Raw genomic sequence first — 26,361 nt, 5'->3', positions numbered from 1 at the left:
TCCACCCTAGGACCTTTATGGAGAAGATATTAAGGTGTTGCAGAGTGGCTGGCTTCTCCTTTTTTATTCTCATGGTCCACCGGCCATTGTAATTTGTTTTCTTGTTTTTAATATCTTCCCCGTCTCTTGCGTCTTTCTGGGGTTTTCTTGTCCTGTTTTGTCCTTTGTAGTGTTCGTTGTCCTTCTGTCATTCTTCTGTTTCTTTCTTTCCACTGTTATTGTGCCGTACATCTTCTTTTTTTCTTCTTTCCTTTGGGTAATTGTTCTACTGGGAACAAGGGACCGATGAACTCGCAGTTTGGTCTCTTCCCCCCCCCCCCCCCCCCCCACCTTTTAAACCAACCAACCACATTCAGGCCATATCCTTCTCACAATTCCCAACAGGTGTCGCAACACATCCCTACAGTATCATCGATTAACAGTTTGTCCCTGTGGTATGAATTCATGACGATGTTCTTGACATTAGTGTCATCAGTAGATGTCGAAGGGCGTCCTGAATGAGGGACATCTTTGATCTCCATCTGGCCATTTTTAAACAATGTGAATCATTTGTAAACTGAGTATGCCTTAAGTGCTTATACTGTAGGCTTCCTGCAATATTTAGTGTGTGTCTGTAAGTGTTTTCTCGAGTTTAACACAAAATTTAATGCAGACATCTTGTTCCTCTGGCTCTGCCATATCAAAATTTGCAAACTGTGTGACACATTTTAATCAATACATCACTGAACAATAGCTAACAGCCATACAACAATGAAACTTCCGGCAGTTACTCATTAAACACAAGCGTGTGCAGGGCTTGAAACCGCATTTCAGTCCAACACACCATTGGCACAAAATTACGAATGGTCTGCAATTTTTGAACAGATCTCGTACAAGTAAATAAGGATTAAATTGCAGCTACAAGATTTGAAAAATCAATCATTCAAGAACAGTCTTAATCACATTTATTATTGTTATAATAGCGCCATCCGGTGTCAACCGGACGTAGGGGTCATCTTCTGCGCATTTACACCATTGGTCGACTGCTGGTGGTGTCACTCCTGTGTACATAACAGCAGGAAACTATAGTTCTTATAAAACTAGTAAGAAAGTTTAGAGAAGTGGTGTTTGTCATAGGCTGAAAAATGATCCTACAGCCACCCACGTATGTCTTGCATAAGAACAGTGAAGTCAAGATACGAGAAATGAGGTTTCAGAAGGAAACACATAGAGAAACATTTTTTCCTAACAGCATTTGTAAGCCGGACAGAAAAGGGAATGACTAGCAGTAGTAAAAGCAGTGCTTCCCCATTTACTGTTACAAGATTGGTGTCCAATAATGTGAAGAGAATTGAAGAGAACCAGTAAATAAGGTCTCCACATCAGTTAAGGAAGTTCTTCTAAGCAGTGATTTATGATTGGGAGTGTCAGAACATCGTTAAATTCCACCATAGTAATGATATGCCAGAACTGTCACATGCAGTCATTGATTATGTAAATGACATTCACAGGATGATAAAAATTAAGTTCTTTCGAAGGCCATCTTTGCTAAATGAGCACTCCATATTGAAACAGAACCTATGTAATGAAGGAGAAGAGAGCTTCCAGAAAAGTAAAAACAGCAACCAACGTCTGTTAATAATGCTATTTATTATGTACAAATAGTGTCATAAACAGTTAAGAACTGACTGGTTAATCATCAGATTGGTATGCACATTCATAATTAAATTAACTAAGAACACACACACACACACACACACACACACACACACACACACACACACACACGTATGCACATATGACACAGAGCCAAAGAAATGGCCTGTTGGAGAAGTTACAACATGTACAGTAACGTTACAGTAGGAGGTTAACAATGCATAAAAGTTTCACTATAAGCAATACATACTGCATGAAACTTATTTGTAACTAAAATGAAAATAAAAAATCGTTATTTATCATAATGGTATAACGAAATTTTACAACTGTGCGTACATAAATATGATGAGAGTTATACCCAAATTACCATTGTGACAGCTTACTGCCTGTGTGTATTATGATTATGAAAAATAGATTAAACCAATTAAATGTCTGTTTTATTTTAGTGTGGCATTTGATTTTTGGTTAGGCTCTGAATGTTTCAGTTGTAGGACAGAAAGCAGGTGGATGAAATTTTGTCAGGAGGCAAAATTGACTGAATCAATGTGTCCACAGACAAGTATGAAGTGGTGGTTTTTTAAAATGATCTTCTTATGTGGGATATACACCTATCTCATCAAGCAGATGTATAAAGCTATCTTTTTCTGTAGGATGCAGTAGTTGAATTGGTGTCCAATATGTTTTACTATGCTCAAACAACCCTGTCTCAACAAATAATCACAATAATAGTTAAAGAATATAAATTCAAGTTTTCATGATGTTTCTGTCTGAAGGAATTTGTGCAGTTAGTCGTGGGCACATTGGTTGTAGATTGCTGTGCCTAAGTTGGCTTTTGCAATAAAGAGTAGTTATAAAATTATACTCATATTGAATTCTTGATGTTGTAGGTAATGGCTGAGCTTGTTGTTTAATTAGTTTACAGGGTATGTTCTCTCAAGAGGCCAAGGTCTTGACATGTTTAAATTTTTCTCTGATAGTCTTGATTCTTTGTAATGCATTCAAGGAACAGTCGTGTCAATAATCAGGTTCTGTTCTCTAGTGTATAATTCAGTTGGATGATCTTTTAAATGAAACACTTTTTTTAAGAATCAGTTTTATGTATTTCACCATAACAAAAATCAAAACAATCTTGAATATATAAACATGTGGCATATATCATTGAAACTTTACAAGTCCCTGTTACATAAATACAGTTGAGGAAAGTTCCTGATTTGCTTCTCCCATGCCTGTTCTCTGTGAATCCATCTCACTGATACTTCCTACCCAACTCTTTCCAGAACAAATAAAGTTTACAGAGATGTTATGGTTCATTAGTACAGAGAGTTTCACAAATGTCAATGCAGGCAACTGAGATATATTATCTGTAGATAATATTATTTGATATACAAACATTTTGTGTAAAGAATGAATGATTTCATAACCATAAATATAATTTTTACAGCAGATTTTTAATAATACATGTTTTGCAAGAAGTAGGTTTATTTGCCGATAACTAGTAAAAGTAACAAATCTGATTTTTTGGGATAGTGTTTTCAGGTATAAAGTGAAAATATAAAGAAACTGATTTTTAAAATGTGATGGAAGAGATATAACATGATAAATGAAATTTAAATTGATGGTCAGCCATACATAACAGCCCTGAACACTTCCTTTTAGAACACAAGGTGTGCAAATTTCAAAGAAACACTAGAAAAAGAATTATATTGAAAGATCCATTTGTTGACACAACTGTTTCGTCATCCACTACTGAGCAGATGTCACAAAGGTATAGACTCGTTTCAATGCCTGTTACAGGTTGTATGCATTACAAATGTGGCTTTTGATATTTAACTGATGGCATTGACACATTCCTTGCTTTCAGTCTCAAACCTTCTCCTGGTGTGACCAGTGTAGTATATATTAACATTGCATTTTAAAATTTTTTTTTAGCAATGTTTGGCTGAATATCCGTTTGTTTTGAGTCGTTACAGTTTGTTCTGTTACATAGTCTTAACGGTTCGAATATGAACAATTTGTCATTAATGTAAAAAAGTGATGTGTAATGTATAATATGTAAATTATAAAGAATTAGTTCATCATTTTCAACACAACCTTCAGAAAGAGTGAAATATAATAATAAAAGTAAGTTGTTGAAAACACATTTTTCCTGTCTCTTATGTATGTGTCTTCTTTTTCTAATGTTGAAAATAATCACTGTCCTCAGCAGTAACCATGTTGAACAAACATTAGCTACTGATAGGGCAAAGAAAAAATCTTGAGAAGTGGATATAACACAGTTTTCCATCGTGAACAAAATTACGGAACAGAACAAAAAATATGAATTACGCTTTGGTAATTATAGATTTCCAAGCAGCATTGAGTTCAGTTGCTACCAAATCTGAAGTACCAGCCCTTGCAAAACAAAACATTGATTCAGTCTATGTAAGTGTACTGAAGAGTGGTTGTGTCAGCCCCACATTTTCCCTCACACTGATCATGATAGAACTAAAGAGTCAGACAAAACTGGATATTAATAAAACTATTCTCGGTCCTCCCAGAAAAGTTTTTCACATTGCCAAATTGCCAAAGAGAGAAAATAAGTGCATTAAACCTGTAACTCGGGTGATAATAACACAGTGTGGCCTCACAGAAGAAGGAATTGTCTTTTGTACACAGAAGTAATCAGTGAACTGATGTACAATGTGAGATTAGACCTGATAAAGTAAGGTACCTATTTCCAATGTTTCATTTGGATCTGGACACTGGACCAGTATTGGTTAAGTTTTTCTGTTTTCCTGTTTTTCAGTGTCAAATTACCTTTTTAAGAACTGTGGGTTAGTGACTATAATCTGTTTAAAATTACTTCAGGGTTAGGAACTTTTTGGAGGTAGGAAGGGGGAGCCCACAAGGAAGGCACAGACTGTATTCCACCAATTCTGCAATACCTGTAACAACAGGAAGCATGCAGAGTTGTCAGACCTTCACCCCAGGACCAAAAAAATTTCCCATTTCCATTGTTTGAACTTCAGGCAGTTTGCTGTTCTGTGTGATCATTGCAAACTGTGATTTTGTTTGTTGTGATTTTTACTGTGCCGGAGTTATTATTGCATTTGTTGTTACTTTTATTTGTTGTGTGGTATTGAACAGTGTTTCACAAAGAAAATCATCAAAAGTTGAGTGGAAAAGTTCCACCTCAATCTCTCAGCTAGGGTATTGCCATACAAGGTTAGTCAAGATAAGTGGTTTGTGTTACTTGCCTATTTTGAGACTGAATAACTTAATGGTGGCCTCTGCTATCTGTGAGCAATGTAATTGATAGAAGTGCTGCAGCTCTGAACATAAACAAGAATGGTAATGAGAAAGTTGGCAAGAAAATGTTAAAGAAAGAAAAGGAAAGTGGAAAAACATCGAAGCTTAAAATTCTTGAGTAAAAAACATGGTATGGATAAGTGGATTATGAATATACTTCCATTTGCTGAGAATGCAATTTGTCTTCAAGCTTATGATTAGTATTGTGGAAAGGAAAATTCAACACTTGGAAGTTATTGGTCACCCTTAAGGAATCAGGTCTTCTTCATGGCTGTCACATACAGTATTACACGACCTAGGATGTTGCTATGTACATTTCTGTAGCTGTAAGCTGTTGATGAATACGGAGGATGTAGCTGCATGGCAATGGCAATTTGTAAGGCAGATCCTTGGCATCAGTATCAATTAAGTGGTGTCGCTTGATGAGATGTGGGTCAGTTATGGTCACTTTATGAAGCAGGGCTAGCCAGTTGACATAAGTAAGGGAACATTGGCAATTCCTTCTGACAGTGGGGACAAACTTACTCTTTGTCATTCAGGAACCTCAGAAGATTTTCTATTGAATGGTTATGTGCTTCTAAAATCGAGCAGACAGGAGATGATCCTGACAAAATAACCTAATTATGTTAATAAAGTTGTTCGCAGAATCACTAATGCATAATCTGGGAATACTGTGAACAATTGTTCTAGATAATGCTCCTTACCATTCAGCTGTAGTTTACAATACATCTACCATGACAAAGAGAAGGAAGGGAATGACTAATTGGCTTCAATTTCATAATGTTGATTTAAGTGGCAGATAACCCTACAAAGGTGGTGCTTATGGAATGAATACCCCTACAAAAAACACAGTTCCCCATATACGAGCTGGTGAAGACAAATGAGTATACAGTCAGTAGGCTACCACTTTGTTGCTACCATTTCAACCCAACAGAGTTAATATGGGCCCAAATTAAGAGGTACATAACCAGGAGTAATAGTAAATTTGCGTCTTCTGCAGTCTGAAAGCTCACAGAAGAAGCAGTTTTAGAATGTCATATTTGAAGACTGGAAGAACACCAACATACATACTTACACCTTCAGTGAAGGGGAAGACTTTCATTTAATAACATCAGTACAGTGTTACTTACATCATCTGGGAGTGACAAGAGTGAATTGAGTGGAATTTTTACCTTATCACAATATATATAGCATATTCAGAGTGAAATGCACAATTTACAGCAGTAAGTAGCTACATAACAAAATAATTTTGGAGTAAGTTTTGCCCCCCCCCCCCCCCCATGAACTGCGGACCTTGGCGTTGGTGGGGAGGCTTGCATGCCTCAACGATACAGATAGCCATACCGTAGGTGCAACCACAACGGAGGGGTATCTGTTGAGAGGCCAGACAAACGTGTGGTTCCTGAAGAGGGGCAGCAGCCTTTTCAGTAGTTTCAGGGGCAACAATCTGGATGATTGACTGATCTGGCCTTGTAACACTAACCAAAATAGCCTTGCTGTTCTGGTACTGCGAACGGCTGAAAGCAAGGGGAAACTACAGCCGTAATTTTTCCCTAGGGCATGCAGCTTTACTGTATGATTAAATGATGATGGCGTCCTCTTGGGTAAAATATTCCGGAGTTAAAATAGTCCCCCATTCGAATCTCCAGACGGGGCTACTCAAGAGGACGTTGTTACCAGGAGAAAGAAAACTGGCGTTCTACAGATCGGAGCATGGATTGTCAGATCCCTTAATCAGGAAGGTAGGTTAGAAAATTTAAAAAGGGAAATGGATAGGTTAAAGTTAGATATAGTGGGAATTAGTGAAGTTTGGTGGCAGGAGGAACAAGACTTTTGTTCAGGTGAATACAGGGTTATAAATACAAAATCAAATAGGGGTAATGCAGGAGTAGGTTTAATAATGAATAAAAAAATAGGAGTATGGGTAAGCTACTACAAACAGCGTAGTGAACACATTATTGTGGCCAAGATAGACACGAAGCCCATTCCTACTACAGTAGTACAAGTTTATATGCCAACTAGCTCTGCAGATGACGAAGAAATTGCTGAAATGTATGAGGAGATAAAAGAAATTATTCAGGTAGTGAAGGGAGATGAAAATTTAAAAGTCATGGGTGACTGGAATTCGAGTGTAGGAAAAGGGAGAGAAGGAAACATAGTAGGTGAATATGGATTGGGGGAAAGAAATGAAAGAGGAAGCCGTCTGGTAGAATTTTGCACAGAGCATAACTTAATCGTAGATAACACTTGGTTTAAGAATCATGAAAGAAGGTTGTATACATGGAAGAACCCTGGAGATACTAAAAGGTATCAGATAGACTATATAATGGTAAGACAGAGATTTAGGAACCAGGTTTTAAATTGTAAGACATTTCCAGGGCAGATGTGGACTCTGACCACAATCTATTGGTTATGAACTGTAGATTAAAACTGGAGAAATTGCAAAAAGGTGGGAATATAAGGAGATGGGACCTGGATAAACTGACTAAACCAGAGGTTGTACAGAGTTTCAGGGAGAGCATAAGGGAACAACTGACACAAATGGGGGAAAGAAATACAGTAGAAGAAGAATGGGTAACTTTGAGGGATGAAATAGTGAAGGCAGCAGAGGATCAGATTGGTAAAAAGACGAGGGCTCGTAGACCCCCTTGGGTAACTGAAGAAATATTGCATTTAATTGATGAAAGGAGAAAATATAAAAATGCATTAAATGAAGCAGGCAAAAAGGAATACAAACGTCTGAAAAATGAGATCGACAGGAAGTGCAAAATGGCTAAGCAGGGATGGCTAGAGGACAAATGTAAGGATGTAGAAGCTTATCTCACTAGGGGTAAGATAGATACTGGGTATAGGAAAATTATAGAGACGTTTGGAGAAAGGGGAACCACTTGCGTGAATATCAAGAGCTTTGATGGAAACCCAGTTCTAAGCAAAGAAGGGAACGTAGAAAGTAGGAACGAGTGTATAGAGGGTCTATACAAGGGCGATGTACTTGAGGACAATATTATGGAAATGGAAGAGGATGTAGATGAAGATGAAATGGGAGATATGATACTGCGTGGAGAGTTTGACAGAGCACTGAAAGACCTGATTCGAAACAAGGCCCCCGGAGTAGACAACATCCTTGGGAGATCCAGTCCTGACAAAACTCTACCAACTGGTGAGCAAGATGTATGAGACAGGCGAAACACCCTCAGACTTCAAGAAGAATATAATAATTCCAATTCCAAAGAAAGCAGGTCTTGACAGATGTGAAAATTACCGAACTATCAGTTTAATAAGCCACGGCTGCAAGATACTAGCGCTAATTCTTTACACACGAATGGAAAAACTTATAGAAGCCGACCACGGGAAAGATCAGTTTGGATTCCGTAGAAATGTTGGAACACGTGAGACAATACTGACCCTACGACTTAATTTAGAAGAAAGATTAAGGAAAGGCAAACCTACATTTCTGGCATTTGTGGCCTTAGAGAAAGCTTTTGACAATGTTGATTGGAATACTCTCTTTCAGATTCTGAAGGTGGCAGGGGTAAAATACAGGGAGCGAAAGGCTATTTACAATTTGTACAGAAACCACATGGCAGTTACTGTGTCGAGGGGCATGAAAGGGAAGCAGCTGTTGGGAAGAGAGTGAGACAGGTGTGTACCCTCTCCCCAATGTTATTCAATCTGTATATTGAGCAAGCAGTAAAGGAAACAAAAGAAAAGTTTGGAGTAGGTATTAAAATCCATGGAGAAGAAATAAAAACCCTCGAGGTTCGCCGATGACACTGCAATTCTATCAGACAGCAAAGGACTTGGAAGAGTAGTTGAAAGAAATGGACAGTGTCTTGAAAGGAGGATATAAGATGAACATCAACAAAAGCAAAACGAGAATAATGTAATGTAGTCGAATTAAATCAGTTGATGCTGCGGTAATTAGATGAGGAAATGAGACACCTAAAGTAGTGAAGGAGTTTTGCTATTTGGGGAACAAAGTAACTGATGATGGTCGAAGTAGAGAGGATATAAAATGTAGACTTGCAATGGCAAGGAAAGTGTTTCTGAAGAAGAGAAATTTGTTAACATCGAGTGTAGATTTAAGTGTCAGAAAGTCGATTCTGAAAGTATTTGTATGGAGTGTAGCCATGTATGGAAGTGAAATATGGACGATAAATAGTTTGGGCAAGAAGAGAATAGAATCTTTCGAAATGTGCTGCTACAGAAGAATGCTGAAGATTAGATGGGTAGATCACATAACTAATGAGGAAGTATTGGATAGAATTGGGGAGAAGAGGAGCTTGTTTCCCAACTTGACTAGAAGAAGGGATTGGTGGGTAGGACATGTTCTGAGACATCGAGGGATCAACAATTTAGTACTGGAGGGCAGCGTGGAGGGTAAAAATCGTAGAGGGAGACGAAGAGATGAATACACTAAGCAGATTCAGAAGGATGTAGGCTGCAGTAGGTACTGGGAGATGAAGATGCTTGCACAGGATAGAGTAGCATGGAGAGCTGCATCAAACCAGTCTCAGGACTGAAGACCACAACAACAACAACAGTGAGTTTTGACGTTTTAATAAGAAGACATCAGCAACAAACTCCAAATGAGGTTGATGTCAGTTATATAGTCTGTATCTCACAAAATAAATATTACCATTCACAGTATTATTGCTGCAATACTGAAGTAATGTTTTTTGTATCACTTTTTTTTTCTTTCTCCAAATACTTGTTGGCTTGTTTAAAGTATGTTTTCTCACCATGATAGACATGCATACGTATTATATTTTATTATGTTAGACATAAGTAGGTGGATCAGAAAAATTAATAACATATTCAGTATAAATGTAGCATTCCGTGTCTCATAATGAAACCATACGGCTGACCACTTAGTACTTGATGCACAAGGGACCATTGTGCATCATATGTAACTGAAACTGTCTCATGTTAGCAAACTCTGACAGAGTTATGATTTGGAGTTGATGAAAATTTGACATATTTCTAAGATTTCATTCATTTCATCTGTTCACTTAACATCAATAACAAAAACGTTCCCCACACGTAGAAAAATCGATAACATCAGATAATCCATTATTGTGAACTGTCCATATTATAACTTAATAATTTGCTGCCTCAAATAAAGTGAAAACATACCGCAGCCCTTCGAGAACATGTCGAGGTGGGATCCTTATTTATAAAGAGGGTAGTTTGAGAGATTGAGCAAGCTGAATGAAGTGGAAGATTATTTGAGAGTTCAATGTGGGATGTGGCAACTCCGCTTTGCACCTCCACAATCTTCTGCTCAACTGTCAGTTCTAAAGTGATTTTGAATGACCATAGTACTTTGTGTATATCTGTATAAGTTACCACTTTAGAAACATTAAGAGAGATAATTAAGAGTGTTTGTAATTCTTCCTACAATAGAGTAAATGAGCCATTGCATTTTCACACTTCTTGTAAATGGTCAGTAACAGAGTATTGTATTCCCAGTTTAGACTTATACCAATAAGGCATAAATTTTAATGTGAAAACTTTTGAAATGAGGGGTTTTGCAACAGTCAGTGAAGAGGTGAGTGCTGAGAATCACTAAGAGAGGCTAAAAAACAAAGAAATGAATCTGAAAATAGGTTAGAGTTGATGATCTAGTTAGTACTGTAATGAAAATTGGATGGTAGGGGGTACGACATGGACAGAACAAGGTAGACATGAAGGTAGGCAGGCCACAAAAGTTACTTGTTGCATTTCAAAAGAAAAGAAAATGAAAAACTTGAAGGAGGTAAATGACATTGAAAAATACACAGGAAGAAAGTAAAAGTGTAAACCTGAGGATTCTAATGCATGGAAAAGTCTAGGTGTGGCTTTGATTCAGCAGTAGAAGTCAAATGGCTGCTGGTGCTGCCGATGGTGGTAGTGAATCTTTATGACCTTCAAATTACTGTGTAGCTGCATCTGTACATAAAATGAGAAATTATTAAGCTGTGGGTCTCTGATGTCACATGGAAACCACATAATTTCAGTTTTCCTGAACTTCTAGAGCTTCTGTCTCTTCACTCACAATTTTCTGCATCGTTTGAACTATGTGTGTGTCCAGCATTTTATTATTTACTATTCTGACTCGTGCTTCTAAAGTAGCTCATTCACTTGATGAATACTTATTGTTTGTACTGTTTTCTGCATTCTCAGGATAATTATATATATTAAAGGACATGTTATTGATATGCCTACCACAAAAAGAGGGACTGTAAGGATCTATCAAACAACAAAATACGCTAGACTCTCAATGTTCTAGCCATTCCGCCCAGATATGAGTGCTGGATTAGTACAAGTGCCACATTATTGTGAGTGTCTGTAATTTAGTTTAAACACAAAGGAAGTGTACTTTATTAAGTCCTAAGATACCTTAACTTTTATAGAAGACTTACTTTTTGACTGTGTACATATACAGTAGTATCACTTACTATGAAACATGTCCCAAATTTTTAGTTGTCACAATAATGATAAACGATGTCAGCACACTGCTGCCTTACAAGCATTACACCAGTACTGCATGTATCTGGTTGTTGCATAATGTTCTTCAGGAAGATGTCTGTAGCTTTGGCACCAGCAGCATGAGAAATCTTCACGCTCTCTCCTCATACGCCCTTTTCTTCTTATTTCATCAAACCTGTTCTACACACTTTTATTTCCTCACCTTGTAACATTTGGTGTATCTCACAGTTTTCCTTATTCAGCCACTTAGCAAAATATTCATAAATGTCTCATCGTCCTGGAGCTTATAGAAGGTTTAACATTGTACATGACAAACAACATTGCCGTGTACATTACTTCTCCTTGACCAACTAGAGACCAGTGGTGGGCCATGTTACTGAGAGGCCTGAGTACTGATAGCCACATTAGTGAAGGTTTAGTTTAAGAGTAAAAACGAACACTTCAAATATTCTGCAGTCTGAAAAGCTGACAGCTTACAAATATGTGTATGTTGTCTTTCACTAGTTTCACAGTTATACATATTTGAGTATTTGTATAGCATTAGAATCAGATGTACAGAGTAAGAAAGTGTCATTCAAAGTTGAACATGTGTTAAGCTGTTCAAGACTACAGTCAGCAAAGTCAGTGCCATTTGTTTAAAATTAAAAATTGTTCTAATATTTTGGCCATAATTGAGACTGGCTGACACAATTGGGAATGGCTGAATTGTGTGGATTGTAACTTGAATGACACTATACAGTATGTATAATGCTTGTGGCATGGGATAATGTGTAAATCTCCAATTCAAATTATACTTCATGCTTGAATGCAATTCAGTAGCCTTAAGGTTGAAACTTCCTGTGGGTGGTTAAAATTATTTGTTGGACTAAAACTCAAAACTGGAATCTTGCACGTTGTGGCTGGCACCAACACCATGTCAGGAAGTTTCAAAACTGTTCATGCTGTATTTTAGTGTGAAAGATTCATTCCAGGAACCATATGATTGTCTGATAGCGTCCACATTTATTTTTGTGATATGAATGTTGGAATTGTTCAGTAAGTTAATGATGTGTGTTTCTTAAACTAATTGGTCTGTATTGCTAGCCCTCAGCTGAAATTCATCCCCATGCATATGTGAATTCATTTGCATCTGTCATTCAGCAAGGAAATATTTGTCTTTGTGGATGCACTGAGTCATTTACTGCTTCTGACTAATTTTTTTGTATGTATCTGTAATGAAATAATTTCTATAAATATTTTGCATGTTTCCCACAGCCTCTTATTATACATTGTAAGTTACTTTTCTGTATATTACCAGTATGGAGTAATCCAGAAGTAGCAGTTGTCAGAATAGTAGTAGTGTGTCTTAATTTTTTTACTTACTTACCTTTTTGAATTCATTACCTAATAGTGTTATAAAATGTTTCAGGGGATAGCCTCAAAAAGACTTGCACCACACAGTCCAAGGTAAGGTTTTCATTATTCATTTAACTATTCTGTTAGAAGTACAGTTAACAGAGTGTATTAGTGCCCCACTACTGGAATGTGGGTAGGCCAGCCTGACCCAGGTCAAATGTACTTTCCAAATTAAAAAAGAAGGGCTAGTAAACAGGCCAGTTTTGATGTGGAGTTTAGGCACTTTTGAACATCCCACTGGGTGAATACCAGGCTGGTATCCATATCCAACTCAAAATGCATGCCACACTAATATTTAGAAAATGATCTTACACACACTCACAGGATTTGGGGGAGGAGGGTGAATAGGAGACTGAGGACTTCAGATGTTTAGTCTCCTAAAGCCCACAATCAACAATAACAGAAGTACTGATTCTCATTAGCTCATGGGGAAAATGTTAGTTGTATATTGAGGACTTTTTCTTTTATTGTTGTATTAATTGGCAGTCATATTACAGTATAAGGGAATATGATCAATATTGCATATGTATTTGGATTTAATGCTGTATGTGTGCTAGGTGAGAATGCCATAGTTTTGTGCTATTAACTTTATACACAAGTTAGCAGTAAAATAAAAGTGACTGAGTGACGAAATCTGAAAGCTGTGTCCTTAACTGCGTGCTATGAAAGGCCGATTTATGTAGATGGTTTGCTGATGAAATGAAGTGTGTGAAGTTTTCATTGCTCCATTTTTCTGCTTCCAAGTGCTATGCAGTATTTTTATAGCAGGTAGTGACTAAATCTTTTATTGTAACTAGTTTCTTAATCAACAAATCAACATAATGAAAATAAACTGTAATAATTTTCATGGAAATTCCAGAGTAATTTTTAATTCCCTTCTGACGTTCAAAGAAATTGAATTGGTAGTAGATGCCTATTTATTTGAAGTTGAATCCACTGTCAACAGATATCGACATCCTTCATATACAACACAAACAATGCGAAATGGAATGTTTTAGTGCAAAGTACCACACCCAAATGATATCCAACATGAAAATATGTAGGGTGTTGCATGAAAAATTGACCCTGAATACTAGAATTCTCATTGTTGCCCACCAATCATCATATATAGTTTCGAAGCTGCTGCAGTTCCATTTTGTGTTAAATACAAAAGTTGTGTCATGGTTAAGACTATAAAGAAATATCTCAGTGAGATACATCTTCTTCAAGAAAGAATTGCAATAGTGGACGGGTATATTTGCAAAGAAGTTTCTTGACCTTTCCATACAGACAGAGAGCGGTCTAACAGGATTTGGTGACAAAATGGTGTACTACAGAGTCAGTTGTGAACAAGAAAAAGACGCAGGCCCCACCTGTTTTTGCACCTACTGTGATCATGGTGATCAGAGTACAGTTGATCCAGAATCCAAAGAAATCAACACACAAATTGTCACAAGTGAATGTTTGTGCTGGTCTTGTCAACATGTTTTACACCATATAGTGATGAAACCCTACAATATGTCACACTTCTTGTGAGCCAATCTCGTGAATTCATGAGAGATTCAAGAAGAAAAGACTGTCAGTAAAAGATGTGGCTGCTGCTTTCACCTGACATAACCATGTATGATGTTTAACGGGGCATGTGGGGGGGGGGGGGGTCTAAAGGGAGAAGTGTACACACATAACCCAATAATGTTAGAAGACTTGAAGGACAACACTCCTGATGAAATTTTGAGAATTGTTGCGACGGATCTGTTAAAGTATATATTTACATGTTAGCTTGCACAAAAAAGTGCATTGAATCGTGAGGTCATTTTTACCACCTGATGTGATGTAGTGTAAAAGGCAAAATCAATTCAGTAAATATAGGCTTTTATATTAGCTTATTTTATTATTTATTTATTATCTAATTACTATATGTTCATCTAATTTTTGTTGTATCTTTCATGGTGGACAACAGTTCATGTGTCGTTAGCAAGCAGTCTGTACTCGGGTTCAGTTTTTCAATCGCCATCCTACATAAGGCAATACAATATTGTTTTAAGCAAATTTGTTATGACACATAAGTATCTAATTTTCCTATATTTGTTGTTAAAGCTTCATATCTATTATTTCATAATGTGACACATAACATGATACTTGTTACAAACTACATCCACATTTATGTTTGTATTCTGTAATAGCATATGTTTCTTGTACACCACTGAAAATGAAAAGGTAAAGGTGATGCTTTTCATTTATGATAACTTCACAAAACTGAGTACTTCCTGAATCTTCAGTACAAAATCTCACAAGAATTTACTTCCATAAGAGTTTTTCTGTTGAATGAAAGTACTTCTTGCATATTTTTTAGTCCTTTTATTGTGTTCTGATTCAGTATCATTACTTCAGATGATTTACATCATTTACATTCTGAACCATATTTAAATACCATTTTCAGTATACTTGCAACCATGCACAAGTTCTGTTTGTCTACCTGCTCAAAGAGCAGAGTCAAAACATGATATCAAGACGCACATAGGAACTCCATCGAAAACCTTATATTACCATCAATGTTACAATGTGAGAGTCATGAGTCATAATGAGATACACCTGTAACATTGACCTTATTAACAGTATAATTTCCAGTATTTGCAGATTCACTATAATTCAGACTGAGTTGAAGTCGATTGTAGTTCAGGTCACCTGGTGTCTGATGGTATGTTAGTTACTCACGCTCTTGATATTCTGAATTTCTGCACAGATCTTCTCTGTAGGTAATTATTTGTGAATATCTTCTAGAATTTCATTGTGGATAAAAGTTTATGGTGCAGGGTTCTTGTGTTGTGGATAAGTTGTGCCGTTTTTTTGTAAATAAGGGTTTTTGTTCCCCTTCCAGTCACAGCAAATTGTTATCTGTCGAAGGAGTATGTCATAAATTATGCTAAAGAGGTAATGAATTTAGTGGACAATGATATGAGGATGTGGAAGTGTGATGTATGGAAGTTTGTCTCAGTATAAGGAGCATGCACCGATAGCCAAAGTGGTGAAGGAGACCACTTAAGATAAGCAGGAAATCCAGGTTTGAGTCCCTGTCTGGCACTGTTGAGTAGTAGATTTATCGCAGATGTCAAGGAATGTGCAGTCAGTGAATTAAATTTTGAACTATTTCATACAGGTTTGGATCGTTAACAATGTCTATTCTTTCAGATGTGTGTGAGAAATTCTACATTCACTTGTAAGTCTTCCCCCTGACTAACTGACAAGGCAGTATTGAAAATTTTCTCATCAGAATCAAGCCCTCAAATGAATGAACGTCATTCACTACATTGCCATAAGGTCCTTCCAATAAATTTTAAGCTGTTTACAGAAATTGTTCAGATACTTTTCCCACCAAACAAATTATAGTTGTTTACAGAATTCATGCCAGCCGGAGTGGCCATGCGGTTCTAGGTGCTACAGTCTGGAACCGAGTGACTGCTACGGTCGCAGGTTTGAATCCTGCCTCGGGCATGGATGTGTCTGATGTCCTTAGGTTAGTTAGGTTTAATTAGTTCTAAGTTCTAGGTGACTGATGACCTCAGAAGTTAAGTCGCATAGTCCTCAGAGCCATTTGAACAGAATTCATATAATTTTTACCAAACCAAATGTTTCCATACAAATGATTTAGAGTAACTTTTTACTCTCCATGTTGAAAACTCATTTGATACTAACAGCCTAAATACTACATTTTCAATTTATGCAGACAAGAATTCATCTTACAGAACAATAAAATAGTTTCTCATCAGTATCATTTGCTTCACTCACATGAACTAATTCATAAATATTCTGTAAATTAACTACATTCTCGTTTTTACTAATTACATCAATCACTTCAAAGTTTTCAACATAATTGATGGCATTAGTTATTCACAAACCAAATTCCACTTCACATTCCTTTCTTTTTACTACATTTGTGGTTGTAGCAGGAACATGCTCAGTGTGAACTTAATTTTTTATCTTTTACTGTCAGTGTTAACTTAATTTTTTTATTCTAGACTGCAAAGTTTTATTTTAAAATTTTCACTCATCTCACTATCATTCACTGTTTTCAAGTTTCATGAATCAGTTTCAAAACTTGTGTCTGATTTAGTAAGTTCTTGCTGAAAATTGTTCACTGGTCTTGCATTAATTTCAGGTAATTGTTCAGCAGGGCTTGTTAACTTTTTTGTTATTTTTGACAATGTTGTTTTCCAACACCGAGAGTGTTTATTAGCTGTCATAGTTGATTCATTTATGGCTTTACTTGGTCAGAATTAGTTCAAACATCTTAAAGATTACTTTGATTGTCTTTTTGATAATTTTCAGCTGATGGAATGTAAGTAAAAATAAATGGAAGAATTGCACTAAGAAAAGTTTTTTAACTTTTAACTTCATGTGTCCCAGTTCATTGTTGCTGGTATTACTGTTAAGTTTCCAGTCTTTCGTAATTACATATGTTGTTCAATAACAAATTTCATTGAACTATTTTGCCGCTATTCCTGCAACATTTTCATTCATTCTACCCTGGCTGACTCCTACTAGATGCAATCATACTTTTCATTATCAACTCTGTTTTTACGATTTATCCATGTTATTTAAAACAACTAACCTCACAAGTATTCTTTTTTGTTTGCAATATGATATGTCATAACTGAACAATAAGAGGAAATGAATAGTAATGTCCATAAATTTTAAACTCACATCATTTAAATGATTATGTTGTACTTAATTCTCATTAATCATCCATTCCATGTTGATATCATTGTTGGCACAATTTTAACCTAAAATCTATTGTATTTATGCATGCAAACTTGTTTGCCAGTTTTACAGCTGTTTATATATGTCATTACATGTAACTGTGCAATCTTTGTCTTAAACTTCTCACATTTTATTAACATTTTCAATATAGTTATTCTCACAGTGCAATCAAGCATCAGGTCGTCACCCTTACAACTTTCACAGGTGTATGCTTGACACAATAATACCTTCTAGTGCCAAGAACATGACTTTATAGGTATTACATTATATAGTTACTCCAGTGGTTTCAACATCAACATTGCAACAAAGGATTTTAACTTACAACTAATTTTAATTTACCATTTATAATTGTTTCAGTAATCAATATTAATGCCACCATTACTAACAATAATAATTGGTGTCGTCGTTACTGTTGCAACCACTTACACAGTCACTAAACATGTGTGGCAATTTTGAATTAATAGTATTTAAGTGTATTTTTCCACCTTTTGGTATCAGTATGTACATAAATCTCATGTTAATAATATCAAAGTTAAAAATATGGTTGGAAATTTGTTATTACTTGACAAATTTCCTTTCCATTCAGTTATTGTATGTGTCACCATGCCTCCTGTCACATGATTGGTTACCTAAAGAATTTAGAACATCATCTACTTCACTTTTCAACCTATATTTGTTCATTAAAGTTACCACTTTTCTTTGTTTAGTGCCAATTGCCACTTTTTTACCATACAGAAATTCTCTCTAGATCATTATGTAATTGGAATTGATCATCTAATGATTTTACTAGACAGTAAATTACAGTGTCATCGGCAAACAATCTAAGGGGGCTGCTCAGGTTATCACTTACATAAATCAGGAACAGCAGAGGGCCTATGACACTACCTTGCGGAACGCTAGATATCACTTCTGTTCTACTCAATGATTTACCATCTGTCACTTCGAACTGTGGCCTCTGTGAGAGGAAATCGCAAATCCAGTCACTCAACTGAAACGATATGCACATAACTTGATTAATAGTTGCCTGTGAGGAACGGTATCGAAAGCCTTCTGGAGATCTAGGAATATGGAATCGATCAGAGATCCCTTGTCAACAGCACTCATTACTTCATGTGTTGCACAAGAATGATATTTTCTGAATCCGTGTTGGTTATGTATCAATAAATCATTTTCTTCAAGACGATTCATAATGTTTGAGTACAGTATATTCTCCAGAATCCTACTGCAAATTGAGCTCAGTGATATGGACTCAATGGGTTACTCCTATTCCCTATTTTGAATATTGGTGTGACCTGTGCTACTTTCCAGTCTTTAAGAACAGCCCTTTCGTCTTGTGAGTGTTTGTATATGATTGCTAAGAAAGGCACTATTGTGTCTGCATAGTCTGAAAGGAACCTGACTGGTATACCATCTGGACTGGAAGGCTTGCCTTTAAGTGATTTGAGTTGTTTCACAACACCTAAGATACCCTCTTTTGTGTCACTCATGCTAACAGCTGTTCTGGTTTCAAATTCCGGAATATTTACTTTGTCTTCTTTTGTGAAGAAATCGAGAAAAACTGTATTTAGTAACTCTGCTTCAGTGGCAGCATCATTGGTAACATTTCCATCGCTATTGCGCAGTGATGGTATTGACTGCTTTTTTTGCCGCTGGTGTACTTTACGTACAACCAGAATCTCGTTGGGTTTTCTACCATATTTTTGAGACAATGTTTCATTGTGGAAACCATTAAAAGCATCTCGCATTGACGTCCGCACTAAATTTCAAGCTTCCGTGAAACTTGGCCAGTCTTGGGGATTTTGCATTCTTCTGAATTTGGTATGCTTTTTTCTTTGCTTCTGTTTCAGTGTTCTGACATGTTTTGTGTACCATAGTGAATCAGTCCCATCTCTTACTAACTTATGTTGTATGATTCAATCTATTGCTGTCGATACTGTATCTTTGAATTCGAGCCATATCTGGTCTAAACTTACATAATTAGCTTGGAAGGAATAGAGACACTCTCTTAGGAAGGCATCAAGCGAATTTTTATCTGCTGTTTTAAATAGATATATTTTCCATATATTTTTAGTGGATTTGGTTGATATGGTTTCGAGCTTCGCTACAATGACTTCATGTTCACTGATTCCTGTATGTCTCCTTCCCCTCTCTCGGTGTTCTGATTTATATCGACCTGGCTATCTGCCTGGTTTCCTATATTGGTTGCAATTTTGTTCCTTTTGCCTGTTCTTTCATCCTTTTTGGTGTTTCGGTCATCACTTGAGGTTTGACCTCAACTTCAAAATTTCCTGTTTTTAGTGTGAGCCATTTGGGGAAGAACTCCCTCCTTAGCATCTACTGTACTGATTCTTCACCCCCTTTCCTTCTCCTCTGCCTTTTCTGCTGTAGCCCCCTTCTGCCCTACTATGTCACCAGCACATGTAGCCCGTCTGTGTGGTGGATCTGTTATGTACCCATATGGCTGAGTCCCCTGACAACACAGGGATCACACTACTGATACCTGAGCTGTTTCCTCCCCATGTATGCCAAGGAATGGTTCCTTATCTTCTTGGAGCATTGGAACTCATGGCTACGGCTGCCATGTCAGACAGCCCTTGCTGTGGCTGGGTAGTGCCCATGGGGAGAGCCACTGGTTGGAGTGGGTGATATCAGGGTGGATGTTTCACGCATGAACCATATCAAGCTGCAAAAATCTTTCTGTTGTGAAATGGCTGTCTCTTTGAGTGTTGAAGGATCATTGAATGCTGCTTCGTATGACCCGGCTACCTTCCCTGGCTACACCATGGGAGGAGGGCTAGGCTCACCTGTGTGTGTCGACAGTGCTGACTGCCACTCCCCTCGTTTGATTGCCCAGCTTAAAAGAGAGTAAAGAAGATCAAAGAATACAAGTCCCTAGATCGCCTGTCGTATGCTGAAGTCGCCAAAACTATGAGAGACACCATCCATTGAAACTATCTTCAACTTTTGCCTCTGTAATTTCATTTCCTCCTTCCACCTATTCTTCACACCCACTCCATTCTCCTTTTCCCTCCCCCTCCTGCAGTTCTCATGACGTCCCATCTGGGATCTGCTCCCCCTCCCTGGCCAAAAAAGTGTCCCTCTCCTTTGGCACCTGTTGATGATCAAACTCCCTCCTGGGATTCCTCTCCCCGGTGTCTCTCAGGCTAGAAGACTCCTATCAGCACTCAGCCACAAGACTCACCATCTGTGCATCCCAAGGTCACCCACTCTCCTTCAGTTCCAGATCTCGCAGATGCCTGTATCCCTCTGTGCCCTGCATTCCTCCACCTCTGAAAGAGAAGAAGAAATATAAATCCCAAGACAAGGCGCCCCCCCCCCCCCCCCCCGATGCGCCTGGCAGTGCCCTCTCCCCCCTCGCAACCTGAGTTTGATATCTTATTTATGGATGTCACCATATCCTTGTCAGTGTCGACTACTGACGGAGTGACATAACCCTCTCTTGGCTTCTTTGTGTCTAACCTGGACTCTCGCCACTTGATCATCCAGTGGAATTCAAACTGATACTATCGTCACCAACTGGAAAAGCAACATATTGTCACTTCCTATTCTGCGTTCTGTCTTGTACTTCAAGAAATGCATTTTCGTGATGACAATTCTCCAACATTTTTGGTTATCAGGCATTCTGTCAGAACCTTGCTGGCTCCAGTGTAGCTTCTAGTAGGGTCTGCACTTTGGTTCACTCCAATATCATACCCCCTAAATTGCAACATGGAAGCAGTAGTGGTTAGAGTGCAAATGACTCTGGCAATCACCATTTGCAATGTGTACCTCCCTCCAGGTAGGGCCACTTCCTTAAGTTGAACTGTCTACCTTAACCCAGCAACTCCCACCCCAGGTACTCCTCCTTGGGAACTTAAATGCCCACCACCCACTGTGTGGGAGTGTCACTTCAACAGGTAGGAGCTTCCTAATTGAACAACTTATTACGTACCTTGATTTGTCTCTCCTCAGTAACGGTTCCCCTACCCACTTCAGTGCCACTCGTGAATGTTTTCTGCTATCAGTCTCACCATCTCCTCCCCTGCCCTCGTTGCTTTCCTATATTGGTCATCCCATAATGACCTTTGTGACAGTGACCATTTTCCAGTGATTCTATTGTTCCCCTGCTGCCATCAGGCATACAGGCCTCCATGTTGGGCATTCTGCAGTGCCAGTTGGACTTTATATACATCTGCTGGGCACTTTGACACCTCCCTCTCGAATTCCATTGATGTAGTCATGCAAGGTGTGTCTGCCACTATGCTTCAAGCTGCTGGCACTGGTGTTCCCCTACCACAGGTTCCCCTCATCATCTACCAGTACCATGGTGAACCAAGAATGTCACAGTCACTGTCCAGGACCGCCAATGGTTGCTGCAGAGATTAAAGTGACACCCTTCACAGACCAACTTCCTCACTTTTAGGAGTCTCCACGCTAAGGCTCCTTACCTTGGGAGCGCTATATTTCCTCCCTGGGGTTGTATGCCTCTTCATTGCAGGTTTGGTCCAAGATCCCTTGCCTTCTGATCCACCAGCGGTAGTCACCTGTCCAGAGGCTTAACCTTCAAGGTGCTCATGCACTGACACATTGATCCTTGCAGAACACCTCGCGACACACTTCGTGACGGCATCAGTGTCCTCTTCCTGTCGTCCTACCTTTCTCCAGCAGAAATGCAGAGTTGAATAGACCCCCCCCCCCACTGTTTCATCCCATGCCACACTGAGCCCTGTAATGAACCCTCCATGGTATGGGAATTCTTACAAGCTCTTACCTCTTCACGAGACACAGCCCCTGGCTCGGATTCCATCCACAACCAGATGATCCAACACTTTGACATTCCCCAGAGGCAACATATCCTCATGGTCTTCACTCACATTTGGCTCATGGGTGCTTTTCTGTCACAATGGCAAGATGGTATAGTTATCCCTGTCCTTACGACCAGGAAGAACTCAACACCTCTTGACAGATACCCCAAATTAGCCTGACGAATGTACTTTGTAAACTGCTCGAGAGGATGGCTAGCTTCAGATTATGTTGGGTACTCGAATCTCAGGGCCTATTGTCCCTGATTTAGTGTAGCTTCCAGACAGGACAATATCCAACTGACCATTTACTCGATTGGAAACAGCCAACTGACAGGATTTACCCACCTCTGGCACCTTGTTGCAGTCTTCTTTGACCTACATAAGGCATATGATGTGGCTTGGTGCCATCACATTTAGTTGCCATCCATGACTGGGGCTTCTGTATTTCTCTTCCAGTTTTTATCCATCAGTTTTTATCTCACCAGCCATTCCAGGTTGGAATTTGGCACCTCACTCAGCGCCACTTCGATTCAGGAGAACTGTCTCGTACAGGGTTCTGTGCTCAGCATCATGCTCTTCCTCATTGCCATCACTGGTGTTGTGACCTCTGTGAGGCCTCTGGTTACTCCAATGTTGTACATCAAAGATTTTTGCATCTGGTGCAACTCCCACTTGCTAGTATCTGCTGAGTGCTGGCTCCAAGGCACCATCCTGTGGGCCTCTGCCTGGGCCATCTCTCATTGTTTCCAGTTTTCTCCTTCCAAAACGTGGGTTATGTATTTTTGTCGTCAGGCTACAGTACACCCGTATCCAGAACTTTATTTAGGCGACCACCACCTCAGTGTTGTAGCACAGCCCCACATTGACCACCCAAAGAATACATGTATGTGGAAGCTTAATTCTCTGTCTCCTTGCCCTGACAGTTTGAGATGCAGTCTGTTGCATTCTTCTCCGTCTTTACTATGCTATGGTCTTGTCCAGACTAGATTATGGTTGTCAGGTTTATGGCTCAGCAGATCCTTCCACTTTGAAACTGCTTGAGCCAGTCCTTCATTGTGGCATGCATCTGGTTGTTGGTGCCTTTCACGCTAGTCGCATTGATAGTCTCCTCACAGAAGTGGAGATTCCCCCTCTACACATAGAACACAGCCAACTCCTTGTCTCTTATGCAATTGCCATTCACCAATTCCTTGACCATCCCGTGTACCCTGTGTTCTTTGCCAGTGAGGGATTCTCCCTCCTAACAGCCACTCACAGATGGGATTGCCAGTTGGGAAGTGTCTCACTTCCCTCAGTTGAGATTTCCATCTCAACTCGTTGGACTGCACCCTGCATCTTTCCTTGCATAACATCCACCCTCCTTGGATGGTGCCTAGACCATGGGTTAGGACCACTCTATTCCAGGGTCCTAAGATCTCTGTTGATCCTATGGTTTTCCATTGTCTTGTATATGCCATCCTTGCAGTGTTCCAGGGTGCCACCATCTTTTACATCGATGGTTCTAAGACAGTTGATAAGGTGGAATAAACTTTCACATCTTCTACTGGCTTTGAACACTACTTATTGTTGGGGTCATGTAGTGTGTTCACAGCAGAACTTCTAGCCATTCACAAGGCCCTCCTTTTTGTTTTAATTTTTTTCAGATTCAATGAGCAACTTGCAGGCTATCGACTAATGCTGCTCTCATCACCCTTTGGTCTCTGCTATATAACCTTCTCTCTGCCTTTGGGCATGCCACCTGTTCAGTTGTCTTTCTGTGGCATGTAGGCATCCCAGGGAATGAACTGGCTCATCATTTGGCTTATTCCCCGTTTCCTTTCATGATTCTAGCTGCGGGTATGTGGATCTACGTCAAATCTCTTTTTTCCCAAAAGTGAAATGCCATCTGGAGCACCACTGCTCATAGTAATAAACTCTGCACAATCAAGGAGTATACTACGGTTTTGGTGCTCTTCCTCACTCCTCTCGGAAGGAGTCCACTGTATTATTCCATTGACACATTGGTCATACCTGGCTCACCCCCTTTTTTCTCCTACATAACATCCCACTCCTACAACATTGTTGTTGAGCCAGACTGATGGTATCCCACATATTGGTGGAATCCCCCTCCTTTCAGCCCTTTGTGCTAAGTATACTCTTTCTGATTCCTTAAACTGGTTGAACTGGTCCTCGTTTCCCTCCATGAAAGTGGTCTTTATTTCCAGATGTAAGGTTCTACTTTAGTCTTGGAGCAGGGTCAGGTTGTTGTGGTTGGGATTTCCTTTCCAGTCTTCCTTGTCTGTGGCCCTATAACCTCCCCCTTATTTCCGGTTTTTAGATTTGGTCTCACCTTTCATGCCTTTTTCTGTGTGTGTGTTTAATTTTCATTATTTTGTAGTTTGACTCTGACTGGATCCCTCCACTTTTAGCAGACCCTGACTAACTTCAGATTCGCAGAACTCATGACCTCGCCATTTAGTCCCATAACCCATCTCAGGTAATCAGTCAATAGATCAATCACTGTTCACCTTCAACTTGGTGCTGTGAGACTGCCTGTCAATGGGGTTTAGCACCCCTCAGCCCTTTCACTCTATCCAATGCAGTGACTAGTCAACCAGCCAGCCCAGCCTGGCCGATTCCAGTCACATTGTGTGGAGGTTTGTTGAACTAGAATTGGATTTTCATCCCACAGTGGAGTGTGCACTAATATGAAACTTCCTGGCAGGTTAAAACTGTGTGTATGACTGAGACTCGAACATGGAACCATGCCTTTTGTGGATAAGCTCTCTACCAACTGAGTTACGTAAGCATAACTAATCACCTGTTCTCACAGCTTCAATTGTGTCAGTACCTTATCTCCTACCTTTCAGCCTTTTCTTCCAAGAGTGCTGCTCTCGCAAGTTCAGCAGGAGACCTTCCATGAAGTTTGAGAGGTAGAAGATGAGGTACTGACAGAATCAAAGCTGTGTGGATGGGTCATGAGTCAAGCTTGGGTAGCTCAGTCAGTAGAGCAATTGCCAGCAAAAGGCAAAGGTCCTGTGTTTGAGGCTTGGTTTAGCACACAGTTTTAATCTGCCAGGAAGTTTCAGGTTTGTTGTTAGGATAGAATGGTTTGCATGCCTGTCACTGCAGCCTGACCATCCTACCCTGGTTTGTTGTTGTGTCGTGATTTTGTACATATACGAGAATGTGGCCAACAAGGACCTGTGATGAGTATTTGGTGTGGTTTACATTTACATCTGTTTAAGTGTATCCCTTCTTTGTTAACACAATGGTATCACAGAGACATGCTTTTTAGGGGAGTTTGTGGACTATTTGAATCCATTTATCTTCAACCAAGGATTCTAGGGGTTTATGGATTTGTGTATGGTACATTGTTTTGGATATATACATGCAAACACCCATCTATCTGATTGCATTGTGTATGAGTAAGATTGATTGTAGATCGTTAGTGTTAGCACAAAATAGTGTAATTTGGACACTAACAAGCAATCATTGGGTGTTGTTATGCAACTGTTGGTTTGGTTAACATAGAGCTAAAGCCTGCAAGGGGAACATTGCAATGCAAGTAGCTGAAGGGTTAGTGGAGACTGGGAGTAGGTGCCTTGGTCATGGGGCAAGGTGACTCTTTGTGTCATTCCTCTGCTCTCTGTCTAACTTTTCTGCGGGTGCTGTGGGTTATAGTCAACATAAACTTTCAGTCATAAGTAAATAAAGAAGATTTTATTGCCATACTTTGGACCTGCTCAAGTAGAGATCTAGGTCAGGGAGTGTGGTGGAAGTTGAACGTAAGAAAGGAAAAGCTCAGATCATTAGTTTTGTTTTAGTGGTGTACTATCTGTGTGAACTCTCGGCTGCATGTTACACGGTTGTTCATGTGTGACGCCTGTGCTACATTGTGGCTTACTCAAGGATTTGAAATTATGGATTCAGTTCTTATTGTACAGAGAATCCAGAATTTTGTTAGGTTGCAGAGGGGACATATCTGAAAGATTCTCAGTTTGGTTCATGCTCTCTAAAACCAACTTTCCACTCAGCAGTATAGGCAAGT

The 26,361-nt window shown here is 39.0% G+C and overlaps 2 protein-coding genes across 43 annotated transcripts in view; both read left to right on the top strand.

The window, feature by feature from the left end:
* The window catches only part of LOC126212861 (zinc finger protein 83-like), a 1,762,073-nt gene that overhangs the window by 415,460 nt on the left and 1,320,252 nt on the right, over positions 1-26,361 (top strand). The gene's annotated exons all lie outside the window — the stretch shown is intronic.
* The window catches only part of LOC126212871 (zinc finger protein 664-like), a 576,054-nt gene that overhangs the window by 38,224 nt on the left and 511,469 nt on the right, over positions 1-26,361 (top strand). For 2 of the 3 annotated variants that reach the window (XM_049940366.1, XM_049940367.1), the window contains exon 3: positions 12,803-12,840. The exons of the other annotated variant lie outside the window; for it this stretch is intronic. In XM_049940366.1, coding sequence (XP_049796323.1) covers positions 12,803-12,840 — 38 coding nt within the window. The remainder of the gene's footprint in view (positions 1-12,802; positions 12,841-26,361) is intronic. 3 annotated transcript variants of the gene reach the window in all.

Source organism: Schistocerca nitens, chromosome 11, assembly GCF_023898315.1.
Source record: "Schistocerca nitens isolate TAMUIC-IGC-003100 chromosome 11, iqSchNite1.1, whole genome shotgun sequence".
Classification (NCBI taxonomy): Eukaryota; Metazoa; Arthropoda; class Insecta; order Orthoptera; family Acrididae; genus Schistocerca; species Schistocerca nitens.
Note: the sequence above shows the minus strand (reverse complement) of the source record. Positions and strands in the feature narration are given on the sequence as shown.